This window comes from Micropterus dolomieu, linkage group LG02 (genome assembly GCF_021292245.1).
Source record: "Micropterus dolomieu isolate WLL.071019.BEF.003 ecotype Adirondacks linkage group LG02, ASM2129224v1, whole genome shotgun sequence".
In the NCBI taxonomy this organism is placed as follows: Eukaryota; Metazoa; Chordata; class Actinopteri; order Centrarchiformes; family Centrarchidae; genus Micropterus; species Micropterus dolomieu.
This window is the reverse complement of record NC_060151.1, coordinates 2831367-2855961: the sequence shown is the minus strand read 5'-3', so window position 1 is coordinate 2855961 and position 24595 is coordinate 2831367. Positions and strand designations below refer to the sequence as shown.

Genomic DNA, 24595 nt, shown 5'->3' with positions numbered 1-24595 from the left:
GCCCGGGAACTAATTGTCATATTCGCCGTGTTTTCCATACGGCTGTATGGCCCTTCCTGTCAGGGTGGAAGCTGAGGTAAAGAAGAGCTTTTCTAAAGAGGGATACATTCTGGAAAGGTTAGGTTGTAAAAAGTAAGATGGCCTAAAGTGCAGCGATTAGCACAAAAAGACTCCACTGTGGAGTTATTTCTACTTTGATTGAGACTTAATTTCCCAGAATCTGCGCCCACTACGGGCCTGCAAGTTGCCGATTAACCAGATATGAGGAATCGGTGATGGAAGTTCTTATTATTTTGTTTTGGAGCTATCATTTTATTTCCAGCACTGTTTTCTGTTTTCGAGTCAATTGCACGCGTACCCCAGCCAAATAAAAATGTCATTACCCGAATTTAATTCATTGAGATTATACAGGCTGACACAAGAGGCCCAAATGTTGCACGCACCCGCCTGAATTACAGACCGTGTTGTGGTAAATCAGCTGATTGTACACCCGACTTTCTGAGGAATAATTGCTGCAGTATTTTCCCAATTTATTACCCAGAATATGATCTTATCGAAACTTCACCGCGCCGTGTTTTACACATCCAATAAAGCGCTTGCTTATGAGCTCTGTTGTCTGCGTGTGAGATGTGAATGTGGTGCGCACAAAAAGTCAGATTTTCGGACCAGCTTCCATGCGCGTGAGCAACTGTCCACACATGCCCGCTGTCAAAGCCAGACCACTACAAAGGCAGTGCGAGCCTGTTGTCAGGTCACTCACGCAGAATACACACAGCAGGACAGGACAACAAGCGGCCTCGCTGAACGTTAGAGACGCAGTAATCAGCTGCGCCCGCACTAACCGTGACGCGTGTGGTGCGGGAAGAAACGTCAAAAACTCGATTTCAGCCCTCGCGTCCTTATACGTCACGTCCTCTGGGTCAAATCTGCTCTGATTAAAATATTTAACAGGAGAGAGAGGCCGTAGTAGCCTCACACAGAAAGACCTCTGTGTATCCTACATGCGCTGGATGTGGATTGTCCTCATGTTGTACATGAGGAAAAACGTTTCTGGCACACAGTAGGCCAACACAAGCACTTGCAGCCCTTACATAATCTCTGCACCCACACATGCCTGTATATCAAGGAGAGCCTGAATGCGGGCAAGGTGCGAGCGTCCTTGGTGTAAATTTTGCACCAAGAAAAATAAACATTTCCTGGAAGCCTATAGTCAACATATCCTGCACGCCTGTGCATTATTATTTTTCCAAGGCCTCAACCCTTCCTCTTTATCCCCTGTACGCTGTGAAAAGGACCTGAAACTACCTCAGACGTCAAGATTACCTGAAGCAAAGTCAAGAAGTAGCCTCGTCGCCTCACTTGTTTTTGAAAATGCACCCTTTAAATACACCAAGAAGAGGAATACGGCAAGTTTGACCCCCTTAAAGGAGCCAGTGCGTGTGTGTGTCGTTCATAAAAACAAAGACCAGCCTCGGGCGAGGCCTGTTTCATCGGTGGAGCAAGAGCGCCATCAAGTGACCGGTTGCAGTAAGGCGACGGGGGGAAGGCGGCCTGTAATGCGGCTTTATGGTTCTGTTAAGTGCGCACATAAAGCTACATAAGCTGCTTTAAAATAAAACTGCGTGTTGTAATTGGAGGCCAGATGTGACGGTTGATTTGGGATTTGCAGGAGAGAAAAAAAGAAAGTGAACTGAAGCCAGGCGGGCAGACATCTCTGTGCGTGTTTGACTGGAAAAGGAAAGTGAAAAAAAAAAAAGCAGGTCTGAACTGCACTTTAAATTAGAAACATCACACAAAGACATTTACTTTCTGTAATACTTTCTTTATAGTTGTATCTCAGGCAGGCCTACAGATTAAACTAACAGCACAAAACTAAAGATCAAGAAGATTTATAGTTTGTAAAAGGTCAGTTTAGGCCTTTCGTAGTAAATTCTAATAAGCCATCCTGGAACTAACACTGCAATTTCACTACAAAGCTTTTTTTCTAGTATACCATAAACAATGTATTCACTGTACTTGTATTTTTTTGTTTTAGACTATATTTGTCAGATAGCTGACGTTTATTTGTTGTTACTATTTTTAGCATTTAATATCGGTGTTCGTGCACACGCTGGTAGGCTCATGTATTTACTGGTAATAGTCATATACGTTTAACTGTCATATTAACTCATTAATGCATTACCCTAACCCTAACTCATTTTAATGATTACTGTTCTTATAATCTTGTATGTGTGTTTGCATTAAAACAAAATAAAACAAAATAAGCAACTAAAATCGAAATAATCAAATAAAATAATGAAATGACATCTTAAACAATAAACACTCAATAGTATTAATATTATATTCTGACCTTTTATTGATTGCATCCATGATTCTGTTTGATATTGATTGTTTCCTTTTTTTTGCTTGTTTGTTTTTTGTTTGTTTGGTGGGATTTGTGGGTTTGGGGGGGGGGGGGGGGGGGGGGGGGGGGGGGGGGGGGGTAAAGTGAAAGTATAACTGCGTGCATCACCTCCTCTGTGCCAGTGAAGTCCAGTTGAGGCCAGACCACCCGTTTTATTACCGCAGATGATCGTTGCTTTTATGTTTGAGGGTCCTGGTGTGTGCGTGTGCGTGTGTGTGCTTGTGTGTGTGTGTGTGTGTGTGTGTGTGTGTGTGTGTGTGTGTGCAGGTTGCTAAATTACAGGCTGTAAACAGTCTGTAAAAGCTCTTGTTAACATTATCTGAAGAGAGTGCGGCCCAGTTTCACCCCTCTGGAAAGTTGAGCCCCTCTCAGTCCATCAAAACGGTGTGAAATCACAGGGAAAGAAAATAGCGCGAGATTTAAAAAACGAAAAAATAGATTGTAGGCCTAATAACAACAACTACACAGCACACCCTGTCTGTGGGGGTCTGCTGCCTGGGTGTGTTTTTGGTGGAGATTTATGCCTTCAGCCCGGACTTTAAGGATGCATCTGAGTTAGACAAAGGGAGCTAGGACACACACACACACACACGCACACACACACACACAAAACCAGACTGCAAAAAAAATACCCCATTGGAGCCAAACGGCTACAAAACCATAAAACTCCCAAAGCTGAACAGAAGAGCAGGAGGAGGAGGAAGGAGATGCATCCTCCCTTCCATGCTGCTACAATACAAAAGTAGCACAAAATCAGTTTAGGAGAATCCCACTATTTTTGGGTTTTGCATGCATATCCAGGCCTTTCCATCCCTCTTGCGCCTATCTCCAGTTTACAAAGTCTGACAGATATGACGAGGCCGTCACCTTCATATTTGCTCTTCGCGCCCATCAATGCCACTTCAACACCCAAATAAAAGATCAAGCCGGATCTGAAACTTTTCCTCTAATATTTCCCCTCTCTGTGCCCCCCCCCCCCCTCTTTCTTTCGACGTGTTTGCTTTACAGCCGTTTAGTTCTTAACCTTCAGAAATTTATACGCTATAAACTTTTATTGCCGTCATATTCTTTTATTGCGCAGCACCGCATTGGATCCTCTTTCTCTCCTCTTCTTCTCCGTCTTCCTCTTTGCTGTTTTTATGACAGTCGGCGGCGGCTTCTTCCAAACCGCACTCATCCGCTCCCGCATCCCTCATCACCCCCCTAACCCCTCCTTTTTTTAACCTTTTTTTTTTAACCCGTGAGCTCGAGACCCCCGGTGCGTGCAGCACATCCTGCTCCTCTCGTGCTGTTTGTTTCCGTGTTTGAAAATAGGAAGTGTGCAAAACAACTGACGTGAGAAAGAAGAGGAGGAGGAAAGAAAGCTGCAGGAGCGTTATTAGCCCAACGGGAGAAATACTATCAGATTTTTTTTTTTTTCAAAGTAAAATAAAACAAATGAAACAAACCCTGACGGCGTGTTCGGCCCGGCGGAGTCCACTTGTGCTTTTGCAGTTACAGAAGAGATAAATGCAGGAAGCCTCATCCTTCCTGTGAAGCTCCACCGGGCGACTCACAGCAAGAAATCAAACTGGTCAGAGATTTGTGGCTTTGAAACACAACTGTGAATGCAGATGGATGTGAATCATTTGGAAGAAACGGAGCGGTGGGTTGTGCATGTTCCGCGGCTCTAACCGTTTCCAAAGGAATGGGCCAACAGGGGCGAGCGATATGAGAGAGTCTGCTACAAGTTGACATCTTAATTTGAAACTTTAGTGGTGAAATAATATTAGTTATTGGCTACTTTTTGATGTAGTCTAATTTAAAATATTCGAACTAACTTTTATAACTTCTTAATATTAGGCTATATTATTATATAATATTGCTATTATTGTTATTATGGGATTTGGGTTTTAAACGTTTCAAAATCACAGCCTAGTGACCTTTTTCATTGTGTCTGTCGTTATTATAAAACATAATATGATATAATAGTAAAATTGTTTTAAAATAATCCAATAGTAGGCATATTGTCAGAGCATTTATTTATTTATTTGTGTGTGTCTTGTAAAACGTTCTTTAAAATAAATTACTTTAAACCAAGTCATCCAGGCTCTCTCAAGCTGTCCCCTGAGAGGACTGTGGAATGAAAGCTTTAGAGAAAAAAAAAGAAGCTAGTAAGTGTGTTTCTTAAGCAGGGGGGAAACATCTGTTTTCAATAATAATTATAATCTAGGATATTATTACAGAAAGCGATGCGACATGCTTATGTTGTTCACATATCATTGACGTTATATTTGAAGTTCATCCAGTCAGAGGCAGCTGTAACATGTACACATGTGCATTATTATTATTATTATTATTATTATTATTATTAGTGATAGTAGTAGTAGTATGTCTACCCAGTCAGAAGGAGCTTTATAATGGGCAGTGTTGTAACTGCTTTATTTGTATATTTTTCCTGCCAGTGATGTTGTGTCATGTTATTATTAAAATATTTAGTGTTAAATATATGCCAGAAGGAGCTGTAACATGTGCACACACCGTTATTATTACCACAGGCCTATATAATGTTTTATACATTTTTTTCTGCTCTCTCCAGGAGCTGAAAAGTGTGCCCACTGTTATTATTCATATATTTAATGTTATTATTATGTTTCTATGTCCCTACAGAAGGAGCTGTAACACATGCACATGCTGTTATTATTTCTGCATTTCATATTATTATTATTATTTCTGTCCAGTCAGAGGCAGCTGGAACATCTGCAGAGCAGCCAGCAGCATTTGGCTTGCTGTCCAACTGTTAATGAGTCCAGAATGGCTGATGTGATCTGATCCATACAACCGTTTGCATCAGCGGGACCATAACTCTTTGAGAAAATTTATGAATATGAATGATATTCTCTGTTGCTTGATGAATTATAGAAGCTGTGCTGTGTAAAGCAGATCAGTCAGTGCAGGGGGAAGGGGGGGGGGCTGCTCTGGGCCCCCTGCACTCTAACATCCACCCAGAGTGTGTCAGTGAAGCCCATTATAACCTGTAGACTCTGTTTTAATATGAGAGGATAAAGTGAAGACATATTGGATTGGCCACGTTCGCCTGGGTTGAAATATGAATTTTGCCAGGGGCGTCACGTGGTTTCTCTTGGGCAGCCTATTTAGTTTCAGAAAGTATCACTGAAATGATGAGGCCTGCACCTACTTTGGCCACACAGCTAAATCACTGCACAATGAGCCAATCTGGATTTCTCCATTGCTGAGATATGTTACAGAGAAAGGGAGATATGAAATGAGGGGGGGGGGGGTAGGTTGCAGAGGGTCGTGTGACAATGTATGCGAGACAATTAACCACATCCAACAAATGACTCAAGATCAGTGCCATGTAAGCTGCAGGAATTTTATTAGAAACAGCCTCTCCTCTATCCAGGTTTCTGTGTTTTCCCAGATCCAGACCACCCTGTGTCACAGTGGTTAATCAGACACTAAGACTGTTTATGGATGAATATGACAATAGTTTGTCACCAAAGTTGGTTCTACTTAGCCCTCTATCGCTAATCTTTCTAAAGGAATCCATATAAAAGACAATGGTTTTGGTGGTGAATACTGTTTCCGTTGTACCATAGCTACAGATCAGTACTTTCTTTCTGCTTGTGGAATTACTGCTATATCTCACTTTACCCAAATAACAGTACTGCTGCCCCCTCTCCTTCAAACGTGACCATGATGCCACCCTGGTGTTTCTCTGCCTCCATAACTGAAATGTGAATAGGTGTTGTTGTGTGAGGCTCCTGCTCGCTGCATTCAGCTGCACACTGTTCCATGTGTCACAGCAAACCCTCCACCTCTCTCTCTCTCTCTCTCTCTCTCTCTCTTTCTCTTGCACACACACACACACACACACACACACACACACACACACACACAGTTGGGTGAAGCAGCTAGCAGTTGCTGGCCTTCAGCAGCAGTGGGCTTAGGCTGGTGGGAGGCCTGCAGCAGAGTGCAGGGCTTCTGGATTTAATGAAGCTTCGACCCTTCTAGACCTCTGAGAGGAATCACAATCATCCGCCTTCGAGTCCGCAGATGGTTTATGGGATGGCTTTGTTGGTGCCCGAGCCTAGATCTGCTTGAATCCTGAGGCCTCATTGGCTGGGCCCAGCAGTGCAGGGTGAAGCGGAAAAAAGGCTGTGCTGAGACTTTGTTCACAAAACATGTCTACCTCTTTACGATACTAGGGCTGTTCACACTGCCTTCACTGACAGCACTGTTTGCTACGAATAATGCACATACTGTTACAAAGAAAGTGGTAACACTTTATTTCAACCCCCCATTTTAGCTTTTATGAGCACTATATAAGACATTGAATAAATGTTTGTAACATATACGCTGTTTTGTGTTTATCATTGTATTTGCCAACAGTTATAACTCCTTAATATTTGCTCCTATGAAGTACTTGTAAGCAGACCCAATGTGATTTTAAGTGTTTATTAATGTATGAGAACTGTATATACCAACAGTTAGTGAATGCTTAATAACATAATACAACATACTTATAATTCCATGTAAATCCACCCATGAATGAACTGTCAAGGAGAAAGACTTATTCAGGTGCATAATGCAATAATGTCATTTGTCACACTGTGTTATCAAGCATTCATTAGGCTATGTGTGTATTGACCATTTAAGGGATGCCTGATTGGAGGAGTCATAATTGTTGACAAATGACTCAAGACACACCTTAAAAATGTGCTTGCAACTGCAATAGTAGGCTAAAGTTATAAAACCATTCTGTGAGTGTTCACAGTACTTATACATCCTTTTAATGAAGTGTTACCAATACTGCTGCTGCTAATGCCAGTGTTAGTGCAACCACCCCTGCTACTGACATTGTATGCTTAATCTTACCAGTAGTGGAACTGCAATTACAAAATGGTCGTTGTGGAGCCATACCAAAGCTACACTCTCCGTGCTATGACTTCTAGCCCTGCAACACTGTCTGGAGCTAACACTGAGGGCATGTCCCCAGCAGGGTTTCTGGAATTTAGACATTCTGCAAAGACAGGGCAGCGTTTTAGGCTGACTCTGATGTCTTCTAGGAAGGAGAAAGAAAATTCAGATGGAGATTTTTCAGGGTTCCTTTTTGTGTAGACACCATAAAGTGTGGCAAAAGCAGCAGCAATTGTCATCATCAGATCATTTGACTTCGCAAATTATACAACCAAAATTACCACAATTATCAGAATACATACTTCAGTGAACTAATCTGATGAAGGAGCCACAGCTGAAAGAGTTACTGAAGTTCCCTTTGCCTCTGTCCCTGTTCTCTTACCATCATGTCATTCATGCTATGTTAGTCGTTCTTACACTATGGTATGAACAGCAACAAATGGCAACTGTTAGAGCTTGTGCTAGTTCAACTTCAAGCCCCATTATAACACTTACTACATCATGTGCGAAGCAAGAGAGGAAATAGAGATCCTGCAGCCCTCATCAGACTCTGTGTCTATCAGTCATTTGGTGCAGAGACAAACACAGGAACCGCAGCGGCTTCACAAGCTCCTAATGGACGGATGACGACGCCTCTAATGAATGCACCCATCATCTGTGTGTGTGTGTGGGGGGGTGGGGGGTGGGGGGGTGTTTATGGGTTTATGACAGTCTTTTGGTGTTGCAGCCAAACAGACGCCCCTCTCCTTTAAGCTACAGTGTACAACTGAAGACACACATATTTTAAACACATGCTGGCTCATCTGCCTCTTTCTCTCTTCCCACAGACCAAATTCAATCTGGAGAAGTACGAAAATAAGAAAAGGAAAGCTCAGCCGCTCTTCCTGAACTTCCCCGCTGCAGCCTCATTCACACCGGAGAACATCAGAAAATGAGATCGTCCTATAACGGAAATTATGTAAATGAACGATTTCAGCTGTAACTCACATATGATCCCAACGCCCTTCATCCCAGGATAACCTTCTATTTAATTAGCAGTGAGGAGCAGCAATGGAATGACACGAAGCGTGGTCGTACTGTAAAGTCTCGTCTTTAATAGGAATCCAGCATCCGCAGTGCCATCGCACAAAGAAACAAGAGACAACAACACACAGAAGAGAATTAAACATACAAATAGGGTTTGGAACATTTCACATGTAGGAGAAGATCAGAGAGACTGGACTTTGCCTGCTCGTTAATAAAGCCTTTACTGTGGCCACATGGATTAGATTTGACTCATTAAAAAGGCGGTCGGAAAATAAAATGACTTCTGCGGCTCCATATTCCTCTACAGCAAGGACTCCAAAAAATGCGTTTGACAAGAGAGTAAATAGCCTACAGGAAGCGAGAGAAAGCCATTTTAAAGGCAGAAAGGAACAGAGTCAACAATTAAAATAGAAATGATAATTTATGTAGAAGCTCCGTTTTAATCAAACCCTTTTGTCCTCTCTGTCCCCATAGCGGCATTCAACCTACATCAGCAGAGTCCAACTCGTTACTGTTCACCATTTAACAAACCATAGACACAAAGAGCACATCGGACTGACATCAGAACAGATAATTCAGACAGTCGGCACAACAACATGGAAAATCTAAAAAACATGACAGACAAAAAGGAAAAAAATAACATCTATAATACAGTCAGTTGCCATGTCCCAGAAAAACAAACAATATTCAGCATATTGAACTCATTCCAATAAGAAATACAAGGTTACTCATTTCATATACAATAAATTAGAAATATTTTCTATCAAGAAACTTCTATTAAGTAGGCTAGTTTTATTTTTTTCAGTAAGCATTCCCCTCCGAGATGTAACACACAAAGAGCTAAACGACGAAAAGACGTCTTCAAATGACAAGGGACTCGAGGCATGCGCAAACCATGTAAACATTTTAACTCGCAAATAGAGGATGTGTTGTCGTTGTTCATCGAGAAATTGTAGCGCTTCTCTTTTTAAGACTTTGCAAACACTTTGTAGACCCGTTCATTTCTGCGTGTAAATTAAAAATGAAAAGAACATAAACGAAACTAGAGGCAATATCCAAGTGTGTGTAACTACATATATATATATATATATATATATATATATATATATGGGTTTGTATTTTTTACAATGTTGGTGCACAGGCAGCCTTTGTGGTCTGCAAGCCGCAACGTCCAACACCACACACACGCACACACAACGATGTTTATGGTCTGTCCATAAAACTGCCATCGGACGCCATTTAACTGCGCCGACACTTCAAATAAAGCCATAGTGGCAGGCCGGCTATCCAACATGGCATCTTCATATTTTAACACTTAGATCAATAAAATTCTGCATAAACCTAAGTCTAACCAGATCATACCCGAGCTGGTATTATAAATGTAGACACAGTTGCTGAAGCATTACGCACGGGATTAAATCGACAGTGTTCTGCTCTGTGTGTGGGTATAATCGTGTTTCAGAACCTCTATAAATGATATTTCCAAAATGAAAAAAGAAAAAATTAATTTCAAAATCGACGATAAACGCGTTGGGACATTGCGCTCTTTCTTCAGTCCTAGTTTGCCTTTGGAAACCGCCGTGGCGCACACTATCTGTATGTTTCCTGAAATGAGAGGGACACCCGCCTTGCATAGCAGATAATACACAACATTGTATGTATAAAAATAGAGCTGAATCTTTCTGAAAATGAAATGTAATGAAAGACTGAATAAAGACTGAAAGGTGGTGAGCGAGAGGATAGAGGTTTTTGAGTCTGCGGGCGCAAACTAGTGCTACACGCGCACAGGGACTTTGTGCGCACTAGAATCTGGAATTTGTCATTTTTACATCTTTACTGCAAACTGCTAGTAAACTAAACTAATTAGCAGCCATGGAGGAGTTGCACTGACCAGTCTAATTAACACCAATTTGAGACACATATTTACACATTTAAATGCTGTTTAAGAGTGTCTGGTGAGAAAGCACGTACAGAGAAGAAGCAGGCAAAATATCATCTGAAGTAAATTCAGGTCAGTGTGGTGGGGGTCAAGGCTTACTTCACCTGGATAAATCTGACTTAGATTCGGCCAAAACTGATTATTGGTGCATGGAGCATAGTTTCAAGAAGGGTGGATATGATTTTAAAATTGGTTTGCTTTGTGCTGTGTCTCCTCTCAGACAAACCCTGCTAACTCCAGGCCCTTGTTTTCCGGAGCCGTCCCCGCTATTGATGGCCGATAAAGGCCGCAGATGAGCTGCAGCGCATAAAGCATCCAGAGAGGTAGCTGAAGGGCGGGGATCCACGAAATCGACAGCAGCCTAATCGGATCCCCGGTTGCTGAGTCGGGTTAACACCCCATCACTTCCCACCCTCCTCCCCGCCCCCCTCCGGTATCTGCTCATTACTTAGGCCGACAGCCGGGAAACAAACGGTGGCTTGCTGCTATCAACGCCGGCCATCGGGCGCTTTCTAATCAAATTCTGCCAGCAATGAGAGTAACACGAAAAAAGGAGAAGAAGAAAAAGAAGGATGAAAATCAGTGTGTGCATCCCCCTTCGTTCCTCGTGCTTATTAATGGCCGCGTGAAACCCTGGTTTCAGCACCTCCGCCTCTCCGGTGTCAGCGACGGAACAATAAATAACTAATAAAAGAAGGAGCAGGCCCGGAGCTTGAGAAAAAAGAATACCCCCCCCCCCCCCTCGCCCTCTCTCTCTCTCTCTCTGTTGTTGCGTTACTGTGCGGTTTGCTGCATTGTTCCGTCCCATAATGTAGCCTATTATCAAAGCCTAAATAATAACGTAATATAGAACTATGAAACTAACAAGAGCCATCAGTTCATCAAACGAACAGTCCAGTCCGCAGTTTTACCGACCCATTTAAAGGAGATGAGGTCCAGGGGGAATAGCTGCTAGTCTGTGAGTTTTTCTCCATCATTCTCCATGACCACAAACTCAAATGTTTCCAAAGTTTCAGCCTCCTTCTAACATCAGATGGAGCGTTTCCGACCTTCCTAAGACTTCAGCGTGGTGACGTCCTCAACGTCTGTCAGCGATCAATAAAGCCATTGATCAGTTGTAGAAATCGATGCGATTGAACTGAAGCTCACGTGGTAGTGCCTGGAGGTTAAAACAAATTGGAAACAGCAGATGCGTGTGTGTGTAGTTTTGCTGTTCTTGGGAAGGCCATTTTGTGTTGTAGACAAAAGACGTTTGGGACTTTAGGTTGGATACATGGTGTGAGCTTGCGTGCATGTGCGTCTGAATGGGTATGTGCGCGCGCGAGTGAGTGTCCCGCTAGTCCTTGGGTTGGTCCTTGCTCTGTTTCTTCATTTTCATCCTCCGGTTCTGGAACCAGATCTTCACCTGCCGCTCAGTCAGGTTAAGCGCGCGCGCCACCTCATGCCGCCGGTCCCGCGTGAGGTACATATTGAACAGGAATTCCTTCTCCAGCTCGAGCGTCTGGTATTTGGTGTAAGGGCACCGCTTCTTCCTGGAGGAGCGCGCATGTAGCCAGTTGGCCGAGGGGTCATCTGGAGGAAAAGTGGAGAAAGAAAAGAAGGTGGTTAATAATATAAAAAATAAAATGCACCAACTCTTTCCAGTTCCCTGTCTTTTGTGAGTTTTATAACATTTTATTAAAGACGACAAAACACTCCTTAAATAATCAAAACAACATTTCTCCGTGCGTAAAAGTTGGGGAACTTTGTGCGTAAAAGCTTGTTTTATTTGACACCACGTGGAAGATAGACGGCTTGCTCCATCCATTCTGCAGCTTCCGTGCAGGAGGAAGGCACCATGGACAAATATGAAGAGAACACCGCAATATGCAGATTTAAAAAAAACAAGCGGAACGAAAACAAGTAGCACAAGACTGATTAAACATAGTCTGATCCCGATGTAGCTCACTGATAAACGGAACCAGCTTTGAGAACGGGCTCAGACCAGAAAATACACCAATCTATTTCACAATTCAAGCAAAATATAAAAAAAGAGACATGGTCTGTTTGTCTGTTAAATCACATTTTGTGATCAAACACAGTAGCCGAAATTTACTACGCGTGATGACAGCAAATACACAAAAAGACATTAGGGAAGATGTTTTCCAGGCCTAATACTGTTTTTTTTGTTGTTGTTTTTTTTTGCGTGAGAATGAAGATCACATTGGAGTTCAGCACACTGTCACTGCGCCATTTCACATTGCTCCTAAATTAGTAAACAGAGTCAAATGTAGGCTATAAGCCTGATGGGATTAGAGCAAATGTATTTATTATGTTCTTCCTTCATTTTTCATTAGGCTTTAATATGATTTTCACACATTTCACACAATAGACTGTACTGAACACCTTACAATGGTGAGCACAGCAATTTTCTTCACTAATATTTTAAAAACGTATTATCTTTCCATAAGGAGTTCTTTCAGTGAATTTAAAGGTCATAAAATGACACTCCGCTGCATTTTTCCACACCAGAATTGCGACAAGCACCAACGCGCATGAGAGAAGATGTGCATAGAAACTTCGGTTTTGTGGGAACTTGTGTTTAAAATAGTAAATAATGCTGTTGTGCGTAAATATAGAGGATCCGAAATTGGATGCGGAGAGTAAATTATGAATTATTGTCTAGATTTTTTTTCCATCTCTGTCTCTCTTTTTTCCATATGTCTTGTTTTCCACAGGCCACCCTGACTCCTCCACCCTACTACCCCACCCCTCTTTATAGCTTTGGGTAATTAGCAGAGATCTCTTGTTTGGGAAGCCAGGGTCTGGTTTGGGGCTGAAAGCTATCTGCTCTTCCCCTCTGCAAAGCACTGAGGCATCTCAACTATGAGGCAGCTTGCTGGGACTGTCAAGGCAGAGAGGCTCTCCAAAGGACAACTCCGCCATGAACAAAATAAGAGCTTTTTATGAGATGTTCCATCCCTTTAACATTCAGGAACAATATGAAAGGCAAGAACTGGTTTTCCACTTTTACATCTTCTAAATAAAACCTTCAACCAAGAGCACTCATTCCCTGTGGTTAGCAGAGCCTCTTCAATCAAGCCCACAAACAGAGTCCTACACTAGCTGGAGTTTGTAAAACCAAAAAGAAATTCAATGTAAACAGGTAAACATTGAAATTCTCACTGGGCAAAGCTATGTCTTAAAATTTTGTCTGAACAGTTAAAACATACAAAATGTGTTCCAAAAGCTTAAGGACCATCTCTGATGATGAACAGAAGTGAGGAGCAGCATGCAGAGCAGAAAGCAAGACCGCACTGGTGTTTTCTTTAAAACTGCTACTGCTACCATCTCAGTCTGCAGTGCAATTCCAAATCTGGTGCAAAACCCAAATGTGACTCAAAGAGAGAATTCTTTCTGGATTGACTGTTATACTAAAGCCTTCCAGAGGCAGTGTAAGTCAGACTGAATGGAACAGCGCACATTAAGTCTAACCATCAGGCTGTATTTGGGAATATAAGCCCCATCTAAATCAATTTGGGCAACATTAGGGACAAAAAGCTTTTCCTTGTTGCTGTCTAACCTCAAAAAAAGAGATGTTATCCTGGCAGCCAGGAGCAGCAAGGGGTTATAGAGGAGATTTTCTGTCTCTACGTAAAATGCAACCTCAGTCCTCTGGCCTAAAACGGCAGAAGAGATGATCTTATCACTCACAAGTCATGGGGCACAGCCTGAGCTTCAGCGCCTTTTGACGCCAAGAAGGGAGAGATTAAAATGTGTGTGTCCCTCCCCGAGGAGCAAGTCTTTTTCCTAACTGGTGTTGGGTGGAGACTTTTTCTGTCTTCAATTTCACTGGTAATATTTTACAACCGTGACAATCACACTTGCTATAATGCCTAGGCAATTCACACGACTGCATATGACATTCATCACTAATTTCATTCCTCCCATTTATGAACAAAGAAGTGTTTTGTGTGGAACCATGAGAAGTGTTTGTGTTTGATCGGATTTATCTAAGTATAAATGGTGTCCATCCAAATGTGCTGCCCTACGGAGATGAAAAGTTAGGAATGGTGAACTATAAAAATACTTCTGATTAATACGAATGTAAAAAAAATTAGAACTAGAGGTCAAATTTTGAACTTTTAAGTTAAAATTAAGAGACAGTAAGTCATAATGTTGAGAGAGCAAGTAAAGAGTATTAATTAATTAGTATTAAGTCAGCATTGGAACTTCTTTGTCACGATTTGAATTGAAATATACATACATTTGACATACTATCTTTTCATATTACACATTGTCAATGTTTTTTGACTCGGTATGAGTATTTTTTAACAGCATTTAATGTATTTTTTTTCTTTTCTGGTGGGGCACACACACAAATGAACACACTGAAACTATGCTGCAAGGCCATCAGTTGGACATGGTATAGCTAAAACACATCAAACTTGACCAGCTCTTCATCAAAGAGTCAGTTTCCTTAATCATTCTGTCTATCTTCTGTCTTCCAGGATTAAAAGATTAAAGTAGCATGTGGACACAATGAGCGTGTGAACAGATAAATGATCACTGCAAAACTAGTTCTCCAAAATTTAATCAAGTGATCGTTAAAACTGAGCTTTATATTCGCCGAATTTGAACGAACACAATAGTCTATTCAACGCCCTAGTTGTGGAGAAAATCCCACATACGGTAATCACTAGGCATTTGTTTTTGTTTTTTATAGAACAGCTAAAATAAGAACGTAAGCTTATTTCAGCATCAAAAAGACTTGAAAAATTGCACACTTTGTGGAGTCAGTCGTGGTGGTTTTCTTCATTAATGTGAACAAACTCATGATGAAAACCTATCCAATTCAAAAAAGTAGAAATGAAGTAGCTAACATTTTGTAGCCTACTTGTTAGCAAACACAAATTTGCAGTAATGTATCAACAAATAGGACCCTGACTTTTCTTCAGGTCTTTTCTGCATCACATGTGAAGTTGAGAGTATGTTGAACAGATCGAGTCAGCTGGGATTCTTTCGCACAAGTTTCTGTTTGGTTTGGTGGTTTGTAATTGCAAAGCCAAGATGGCTGCCAGGGATGTGCGCTGCATCACCCAGCCTTGGTCCCTGTGTGTATGTGACAGCCTCCCTGTGTTATTCTCACCAGCCGACTTGGTTAGCGGCTATCATCAGTAAAGACGTCCTTAATACCCTCTGGAATCAATTTTCTCCAACATGGCCAGTATGTAGAGGATCGATTTCATCTCAGAACAAAATAATGCCTGGTAAAGAGGTGAGGAGAAGGCGGGGTGGGGGGTGTATGGTGCTTTTGTCACACGGTAAAGTGGGTGCTTTGCATTCCCCGGGTGTATAATCACCTCCAGGACCATCCATTACGCTCGGAGCTGTGCTGACCGTGACTGTCACCCAGAATGACAAACCGGTTGAGGGGTTCGGAGCGGTGGAGAAAGACTGTTTTTCTCTAAAGGGTGGGGGGTTATGGGTGTATACCTTGTATAGTCCTAACTTGACGTTTTGTCTTTAGGCTACATTGATGTATCTGCAGAAACAAAGTGTGGCGTTGATGTCACAGGTACATGGATGAAAAGATTGATATTCCCGTAAAGCTATGGTCCTGCAGCACATTGTGTCCAGTCGTGGGCCAATGTGTGTCTTTGCCTATGTGTGTGTGTGTCCACAGTGATGAATGCTGTTTGTGTGGAAACAGTGACCGAAACAGCTACAAGACTAATATCGCATCCCGTCTCGTTCTCCCTCCCTTTGCAATTTCACCCTAATAGTTCCAGAAATTGACCCCTCATATATCCGAAAGGCATGTTATTACATTTCCCGAAGTCGTATTTTATCCCTCCTCCCAACACCCTCGCCCACCCCAACCCTTACACCCCATCTCACCCTGCCACCAACAGCAGCACGCCAATTAATGGGGTTGTTCACCCAGCGTTATAACTTAATAAACTTCAGGGGTAATAACTTTCTCACTCTGCCCGGCAGTGGCAGCAGCAGCACAAAGACTGAAGTGTAATCTCGTAGTTTGTTCTGGATGGCTGCCCAGTGCCAGTAACACAAAGAGAATCTGTAGCTGGATGCCGGCTTTGACTGGACGTGATGTTTTTAAAGGTAGGATTCCACAGCGGCCATTTTGAATACCAGAGGACGGAAACTCGGCTTAGATTTGTCCTGCTATGACGTGCCAAGATGCAGACGCTGCATCAATTCTCAGATTCCCTACTGAAAAGTGCATCAGAAACAAGTGGATTCAAGGAGTCCTAGTTAAGACTTTCGCATATTAGATGACCCGTATTACAAGCTGCCACATCCTGCCTTCAAGCAAAGCTTGGGATCATAGAATTCAGCCTTTGTTTGTTTGGAAGTGGGAGGCATTACATTTTTAAGTGGATAAAAACTGTGTTCTGTTAAGTATGTTTCTCTTTTTGGCAACACAGTAGAGGTACCAACTTATGTGCCTTTAGAACGCCTGAAACACCAACTATCTGCCAAAATTCCTTCCTATTATCAATAGTGGAAAGCACTTCCAATAATTCTGCCATGCTGTAACGTTTAGCATGCAAGCAGCTCATAAAGTCAAAGCTCTCAGAGGAATTTGGCCACTGTTGTAGGAACACTCTCAGGCAACTTCTGTGATTATGTCTGGTGGACACAGTGTACAAAATATGACTTTGAGCCAACATGAAACCCATTGTGCCACCATACCATCCAGGCAACAATGACACGGCTCACATTTTCAGCACACCCAAAGTTATTGTTCACCAGCCCATGTGAATAACCAGTGTTGTTGTTTCTCTTCTCAGTCTGTATTTCAATTGCCATGCATTGCACACAAATGACTGACATCATTAATAATGATTACCAAGCAGTAGCAGATTTGGTTTCTTTGTGGGACAGAGCCAGTCTAACTGTTTCCCCGTGTTTCCAGTCTTTATGTTTAGCTAACCTGCTGCTGGCGGCTCTTGCTTCATATTTACTGTACAGATGTGAGAGTGGTATCAATCTTCTCATCTGACTCTCAGCAAGAAACTGAATCAACATAGCTCCCAAAATGTAGAAATATTTCTTTAAACCAGAACAAAACAACCACAAAAGTGAACTAGACCGCTGTGAGGACACTTTAATGAGACTTCTAAATAAATATATTGTTACATGTTTGTAGATGTGTCATGAAAAACGCTGTCCACTTTTCAGGGGAAAGGTTGCTGGTTACAACTCTGTGATTGCAACACAAAGTAAGCCAGCACAGCCAATTGAAAACAGCCACAGCAATGAACCACATTGTGTTTATATTGACAAGTAAATTCCCTTGAATGTGACTACTACTATTTACATAGGAGAGACATACAAAAGTTGTACTAACCAACTGGTCTTTTAAAGTCAAGGTTGGGCGTTGCATGCTAATTTAGTAACCACTCAGTCTGTCTGTCTGTGTTATAGTAAGGATAACTCTGTTTATCCTGCATAGAGAAATATGTAGATTTCTGCGTTCACAGTGCTGGAGTGTCAAAATGGCTGCCATGAACAATAGAAACAGCCTTCACTTGCTGGATGGTGCAGCTCCCACTACCGACCCACTGACCCACTGCAACACAGGCACATCAAAAAACAAATAAGGCTGATGACGCTGTGAAACAGCTCAGAGAAAGTTTCCTAGTGAAGGCCGGTCTGCAATGGATTCCACTTTCAAAAAAACATAATCCATTACAGACGAGCCTTCACTACCACCGCCAGACTGGGACCCACAGTCTTACTGGGGGAAAGTCTAATAATTCAGACAGGAGGCTGCTGGGCTCCATCCAGCCCTTAACCAGCTCACTACTCTGATGGATAGCATGCTCAGATGCTGTAATAAGGTGGCTGAGGGTGTGCGCATGCATCTTTGTGTGTGAGGTAGAAAGAACTGTGTGTAGCAGTGCAGTAATAAAGTGTGTACATGTGAGTGTGTGTAGTAGCCTATTTGTAACTTGTATTTCTTCCCCAGAAAAGGCCAATAGAGGGGTGGAGGCCTCCCTTCTTGCTCTCTCGTGTGCACAACGCACTCAAACGTATCAAACGCTCACGCGCTCAGACGCATGGGCCAGACTCATATGGCAGAATTAGATTTATCGGGCGGGTAGAGGAGAGAAGAGAGCCCGTTCACATCCAGCCTAGGTTAAAAAAGAAAGAAAGAAAGAAATGGGAAAAAAAAAAAAAATCTAATGAACCTATCTTTCTAGGGAGCTTTTTTCTGTCCCACCCAAAATAAGTCAAGAAGCTTTGGAAAAGAGCTTCGGACTGAGCCAACCCCGCCAGCAAGTGATGGATTAAATGTTGTTGTTAGTGCGAGTGATGATAGAAAAACAGAACAAACCCGTGTTGTACTGGCCAAACCCCCGACGGCTTTATATCAAGATGATGGCGATTTCATGACAGGTAAAATATTATTATTATTACAGAGGGAGCAGATGAATAAAACAGCAACTCACATGTGACTGTGTGACCGGAGGAATACAGACTATGATAACACCAAAGCAGTTGTGTCTGGTGTGAAAAGTTATGAAGCGACACCCGATGCCTTAATTAAAGTACAGGCCTATATTCAATCAGCTGCATCTGCTCAGTGCTTTTGATCGCTTAAATAAATTGCCTGTGCTTACATTTTACAATACTTGAACGTTGAAGGTTGCAATACATTTCTTCAACAGTGAATCTGTCGGCTACTCCGTGTGCTAATCTTTTAAAAATAATGGGGGAAAAAACAAGAAAGGCAGAGAATTCGTCACAGTTTTCCGAACACAATTTCACAAAAGAATACCGTTAGGTGATTCATATGTTGGCAAAACATGTGGAGGAAAGACAAAGTTGATTTATTTTGTCTTCTTGCTACAGATTTAAACACCGCCAGAAGCCGCTGTGAGATTTACGGGATCCTGCTTTAAGAGTCCGGTGCAGCTCGTCCTGACTGCCCCCCTTCGCACGTGAGCGGAGTCGAGACCCGCACAGCAGAGTTAGTTCACGCTGCAGGCTGAGTTATGAGGCCTCTGCTCTATTGAGAACTAATCTAGCCACAGGGTCAATGATGGACGGCCTGGCTCCTTTTATGATTTTCAGAAGAAGACGGGCCACGCAGGCCAACCTCTGACATACATCTGATGTGTCCAGCTGATGGACAGTGAGACGTTTGATGAGGTGGGGGCGTAAACAACAAGCTGGGTCATCATTTTTATTATGTTTACAACTTGGTGCTACAGAATAGTGACGTTACAGAGGGATATTTAAACAGAAATGATACAATATAGACCTAGAGGCACCCAGACATGGGTTATGTCTCTACGGGAAAAGAAGGACAGTAGCTGAATATGACATGTTTTTAAATGAGTGGTTACATTAACGTGTAAAGGCTGTGAAAAGTGAGCTATATGAGAAAGATCAGGATGCCTGCAGGTCTACATACAAGACATAGCCAGTCAGCCGCGCTTGTTACAGACTAACTGACACGCGGAGCTTTAAAACGCTATGGACACACGCTCTTATGCGCGCGCGCCGTCATGTGAAAAAATTAGAGAGAAGGCCTATAATCTACCTTCAGAAAAAAAAATACTAATTTAAAGTACCAACCCCTTCAAACAGGGCAGAAGTGCGCATGCCCTGGCAAATACATAAGTATAACAATCTAGAGGTCACCCAAACTCAACATCGTCCTCAAACTACCAACAAACAGATAAATGTAGGCTATTTGAAGCTGGAAGGAAGGAAGAAGAGCAGCAGATTAGAATTGTTTTCAAAATCGGACTGTGATGTTTCTGTTGTTGTTTTTTCCATTTTTGTTTGCCCTGTCTTAGAGCATATGCTGCTATTTGAATAACATCCCTTCTGCTTTAATTAGTTTTTTGGTTTTCAGAGGCAATGATGCAAAATAAGTTGTTTTCTGATCATGCATGTAAACTTCATTAACTAACCGACTTTATTTGTTTGGGGGGTTTTCTAGGTTATCCACATGTCCAAATGTCATATGAATGCAATCACAGCATCATACAAAGAAATATTAACATGCTTTCTGGACACATCTTGTTCAGTTAAGTCAAGACTGTGTTAGGTGTTGAAAAATGTAAATGTTTAGGCTTATTCTTGTTATTGCACTGGTTTTAATTATACAGTAGTGTGTTTATGTTATTTTGTCCACCACTCGCAGACTATTTGAAGGAGGCCTTTGTGCCACATTACAAAAAACTACGGGGAAACTGTAAACAGCTTAAGGTAAAGTCACTTACTAATGCAGTTATTAAGACTGTTTATGGGCTGTCCCAAGTACTCCGTTACTACAGGAGCCGGCTGGTAACACAGGGATGATAAGGGATATATCACAGTAAACTTAGAGAGCAGGAGGTGGGGGCGCTTTGGCTCTCGGCTCTTTGTTCTTGTTTTATGGCGGCATTAAAAGCATTTACAATGTCTTTCTCCGCTCTCCCTCTCGCGCGCGCTATTTCCTGCTTTAATAACTTACTTTGATCCAGGCCGTCTTTGTCCTCACTCCCTTCACAAATGTCCTTATTTTCTTCGAACCCTGCCCCCGGGATGGCGACCGGATGGTGGCTTAGCTCGCGCGCAGCCGTAGATGTCGACTCCAAGATGTACGTGGTGGTCTCGTGCTGGTGCTGTCCGCCGACTTTGGGTGAGATCTCCCCACCGAGATGGCCGAGCTGCGGCTCCAGCTTGACCTGCCCAGTCTGGCCCTGCCCCGGGACAGACTCGGAGCCGCGCGGCGCGCAGTCCAGCCATGAGCGTAGGTACCGTGTGTCCGCGGCAGGAACGTGCTGGGCTGGGATGTACGGGTGATAGACCGTAGGGAGGCCACTGGCACCGTGGTGCGGACTGAATGGGCTCCAGGGCGACGAGAAGACCGGAGGCTTCGGCTGGAAGCTGCAGGATGGGTACGACTCTGGATGGGGATGCTCCGTGTGCGCCGCGCCGCCGGGCTGCCTTCCGCCCGCGGCTGCAGCGGAGCTCGAGCCGGAATACTGGACGCTGGGAAAGCGAGCCGGGGTTGAGAGTTCATCGCTCTCGTGGCTTATGATGGAGTCCACGTAATAGTTGCTCAAAGTCCCAGAAATGGACATTCTCGGACATTATCTGCGAAACGCCGCCAGTTCACTAAATGGAGAACAAGAAGAGGCACATTAGGAGATTTTTCTTTCCCCCCTCTCCCTCTCTCTCTCTCTCTCTCTGTCTTGCTGGCTCGCCCCCTCCCTTCCACTGTCTCTCTCCCAACACTAGCCCCCTTCCTCCCAAACAACTTGCTCACTATAGCGAAACAAAGTGCTATACCCTACAGTCTCGCACTTTGCGCGGGGGTTTGTCAAGTCTGCGCGAGGTGCAAACTGATTGGCCGGACTTTTTCTCCGAGCTTGATAAAGCGTCAATGGAGCGTAAATCAAACCTGACACTGGCCTCTCTCTCTCTCTCTCTCTTTCTCTCTCTCTCTCTCTATCTCTCTATCTCGCTTTCGCACAAAACGATATCTCTCTTTAATAGATTGCCTCCCTTCTAAATAAATTGTCTTGTTTATATGCAATATGCAAAATGAACCGTTCCTCCGTGTATCTGGTCTGTGTATCTATGGCTGCTGTCAAGCTTCAATGACATAAAGCCGTTCAGTTCTGCTTGGTCTGGACAGTATGCATAAAATGCTGAAATGCACAGCGGAGACAATGGCTGACAAATAAGTGGCGCCATTATTTTTGTGTAGGATTTATTTATTCATTCTTAGCCTAATCAAAATAGATGCACGCGCATTTCAATGTGAAGCGCAGGAAACACATTACCAGGAGCACATCCACTCTTGCTGAATTGTGTGCAAGCAATCACTTAAATCAATCGCAACATCAGTCTACACTGAGAACACCATTAGTATACGCGCCAGTCGAGTCAACAGTAGAGATATTTTGTATCCAAGACAAGATAGACAGTAAAATTCACGCCTAGGTGTGTTTAATTATTCACCAGCTTTCTGAAACTACTTGGAAGGTTTTCTGTGAGCTGCAGAGCCGCCTGACACTGTTTTATTGGCAGATTAACAGTCATTTCTGTTAACGAGCGCCATTAAATCGGGCCCTGTGTGGTTATGCCCCTTGTCTTTACAGCGCAAACTACTTCAACTACTTTTTTGGGGTCCGTTTAATACCATAATAAAATCCCAGATCAGGGCGGCTGCTTTGGTTTTATAGGGCTGATATATGGCCTGTGGTGGAGCGGACCGTAAACGAGAGTGAATCTGTTGCAGGCTTCCTGCCGGTCGGGTAAAGGGCGCTTCTCACTCAGCGGTCAGGCTGCCAGGAGTAAACACAGCTCGGACCGGAGCTCGGCAGTGGTACCGGGGACTGGGGTTGGACGCCGGTTGCAGCTTTCTTCTGTAACGGAATAGTAGGTGGCTCTGCTGGTCTGTGCCGGAGCTCCCGGTGGTGTCCACTTGTGGTCAATGACTTTCAGTCAGCAGCGTTTGAAGGATAAAATCAGTCACTGGGCTTTGAATGAGGAGACAAGAGCAGCAGGCTGCAGTGAGTCCAGACATCTGACTTCTTGCTGACCTTTATGAAAGTCACCGGGACTGTAAGTCTTTATTTCTTTACAATTAACGCAGACTGGAGTCTTGGACTTTTTGGGGGTGGCGGGCTGCTAGCAGAGGCTATAAATCCGATCTCTCCGTCGCACAGAGACTACAGCTAACACCGTTATTTACGACGATTAAACATGAAGTACAGTGCTTATGGCAACCCTTATGGGGGTAACGCAGTTATTTACAAGGATGAAGGTAAGCTATAGCAGAAACATAGGGGATATGATGAGTAAGACTGAGAAGCTGACCGCTTTCATTTCAGGATCAGCAGCAAATATAAACAAAACAAAACAAGAGTCCTTTAAACATCAGCCTCGACTCTGGCGCACAGCTTTGGCCTTTGAGCTTGAATTCACCACATGCCTCTGTTTTTCCGTCTTAAAGGACCGATTTCCAGCTCATCTGGATACCTTCCGTTGGATAACAGCGACCCAGTAAGGACCAGACTGATAGGCTGTACACTTTACTAAAGGTTAATGTGTTAACCTGTGATCATCAAGTAACCTGGGTTTCTGCAAGTTTCAACTGGTATTTGAGATTTGAGTTGAATGAGCTTTAGTCATTACAAAATGAATGGTGTTCACAGGGAACAGCCTAGCGTTCAGCCTCATTTAAGTGATGGAGCACTGAATGTTGGAAAAAGTGCCTCTGACGAGCACGTGACCGTTCAATTGTAAAGCATTCTGGTTTCAATATTAGAATCCTACACGTGCTACGCAGTGTTTTAGACATGTCTAGAGTAGAAATGAAAATGTGGGGCGTCACAGATGCTCGGGATATTTTTTTGTGTGTCAAAATGGCCTCTCCATAGACCGCAGGCTGTGGGAATTTAATTTTCGGAGGGCCTCCACCCTGTAGATCGGCCTGCCAACCAGACAGCGTGTTAATTGGAGACAGTATCTGCAAACCACCTTCATTTTCCACACGTTGCCTCAGTGCTATGACAGAAATGACTTAGACAAATAACCCAATCAACACATCCACACACAAGCCTAGTAAGAAGCATGTTACTATCGATAAGGAAGCCTTCACAATCAGCATATATGTAATGTTAGGAATCTTGTTTTGTTGTTGCACTTAACATTGGCTACATGTTTCAAACGTCACGAGGTTAACTTATTTGTCCATCAGTCATGACGCAGAGAAATGGAGCCGCTGGGAGGCAAAAAAAAAGGCAATCATGGAGTCAGCTCACTCTGCGCCGCTGTTTTACACCTCGTCCGAAGCCAAGTTGATAAACATGTAACCAATTAAAGCATTTGGGAAAGTGACACGCTCTCAGCTGACATGGAACGTCCTCCTATAACTTTAGATTTCGGTTTACACTCTCCCAATAAAAGTATTTACAGAACAATAAATTGCGTTTATGGTATCTCGCTTGTTTTTCTAGCATATGGTTTAATATTAGTTCCCCCAACTTATTGAACTGCCATAAAACCAGCGGGGTCATTAAAAGCAAGAGTGTAATAAAATTAAGAAACACAAGTGAACTCATCACTAAGAAGAGCTTAAATGTCAGCGCTGCAGTTTTTTTTTTTTTTGTTCTTTTTTCCAGCAGATTTTAAATAACCCAGGGAGCTGTGCCAAAGAGGCTGGACTGAGGCCGCGTTCATCTCTGTTGATTTGAAATACTGACACGTGAATTCCAGGCGGTGCTTTGCTTTTCCTGGAGCCAAAGCCTTCATTATATATATCTAGACCGTATTTCTAATTAGCC

General features: G+C 43.0%; 1 protein-coding gene across 1 annotated transcript; it reads right to left on the bottom strand.

Moving 5' to 3' along the window:
• Nucleotides 1-11625: 11625 nt before the first annotated feature.
• Nucleotides 11626-21382, bottom strand: hoxb9a (homeobox B9a). Its single transcript, XM_046036484.1, has 2 exons — nt 20770-21382; nt 11626-11861 (listed from the first exon to the last, which is right to left on the bottom strand). Exons 1-2 carry the CDS (start codon nt 21380-21382, stop codon nt 11626-11628), a joined length of 849 nt encoding a protein of 282 aa, XP_045892440.1.
• Nucleotides 21383-24595: the final 3213 nt, after the last annotated feature.

Excerpts from the sequence above, each read along its gene's own strand:
- hoxb9a (XM_046036484.1), bottom strand. The coding sequence starts at position 21,382 with ATGTCCATTTCTGGGACTTTGAGCAACTATTACGTGGACTCCATCATA. Across the intron at positions 11,862-20,769 it reads CAAAGACGGCCTGGATCAAA|ATGACCCCTCGGCCAACTGG; the intron begins GTAAGTTATTAA and ends CTTTTCCTCCAG.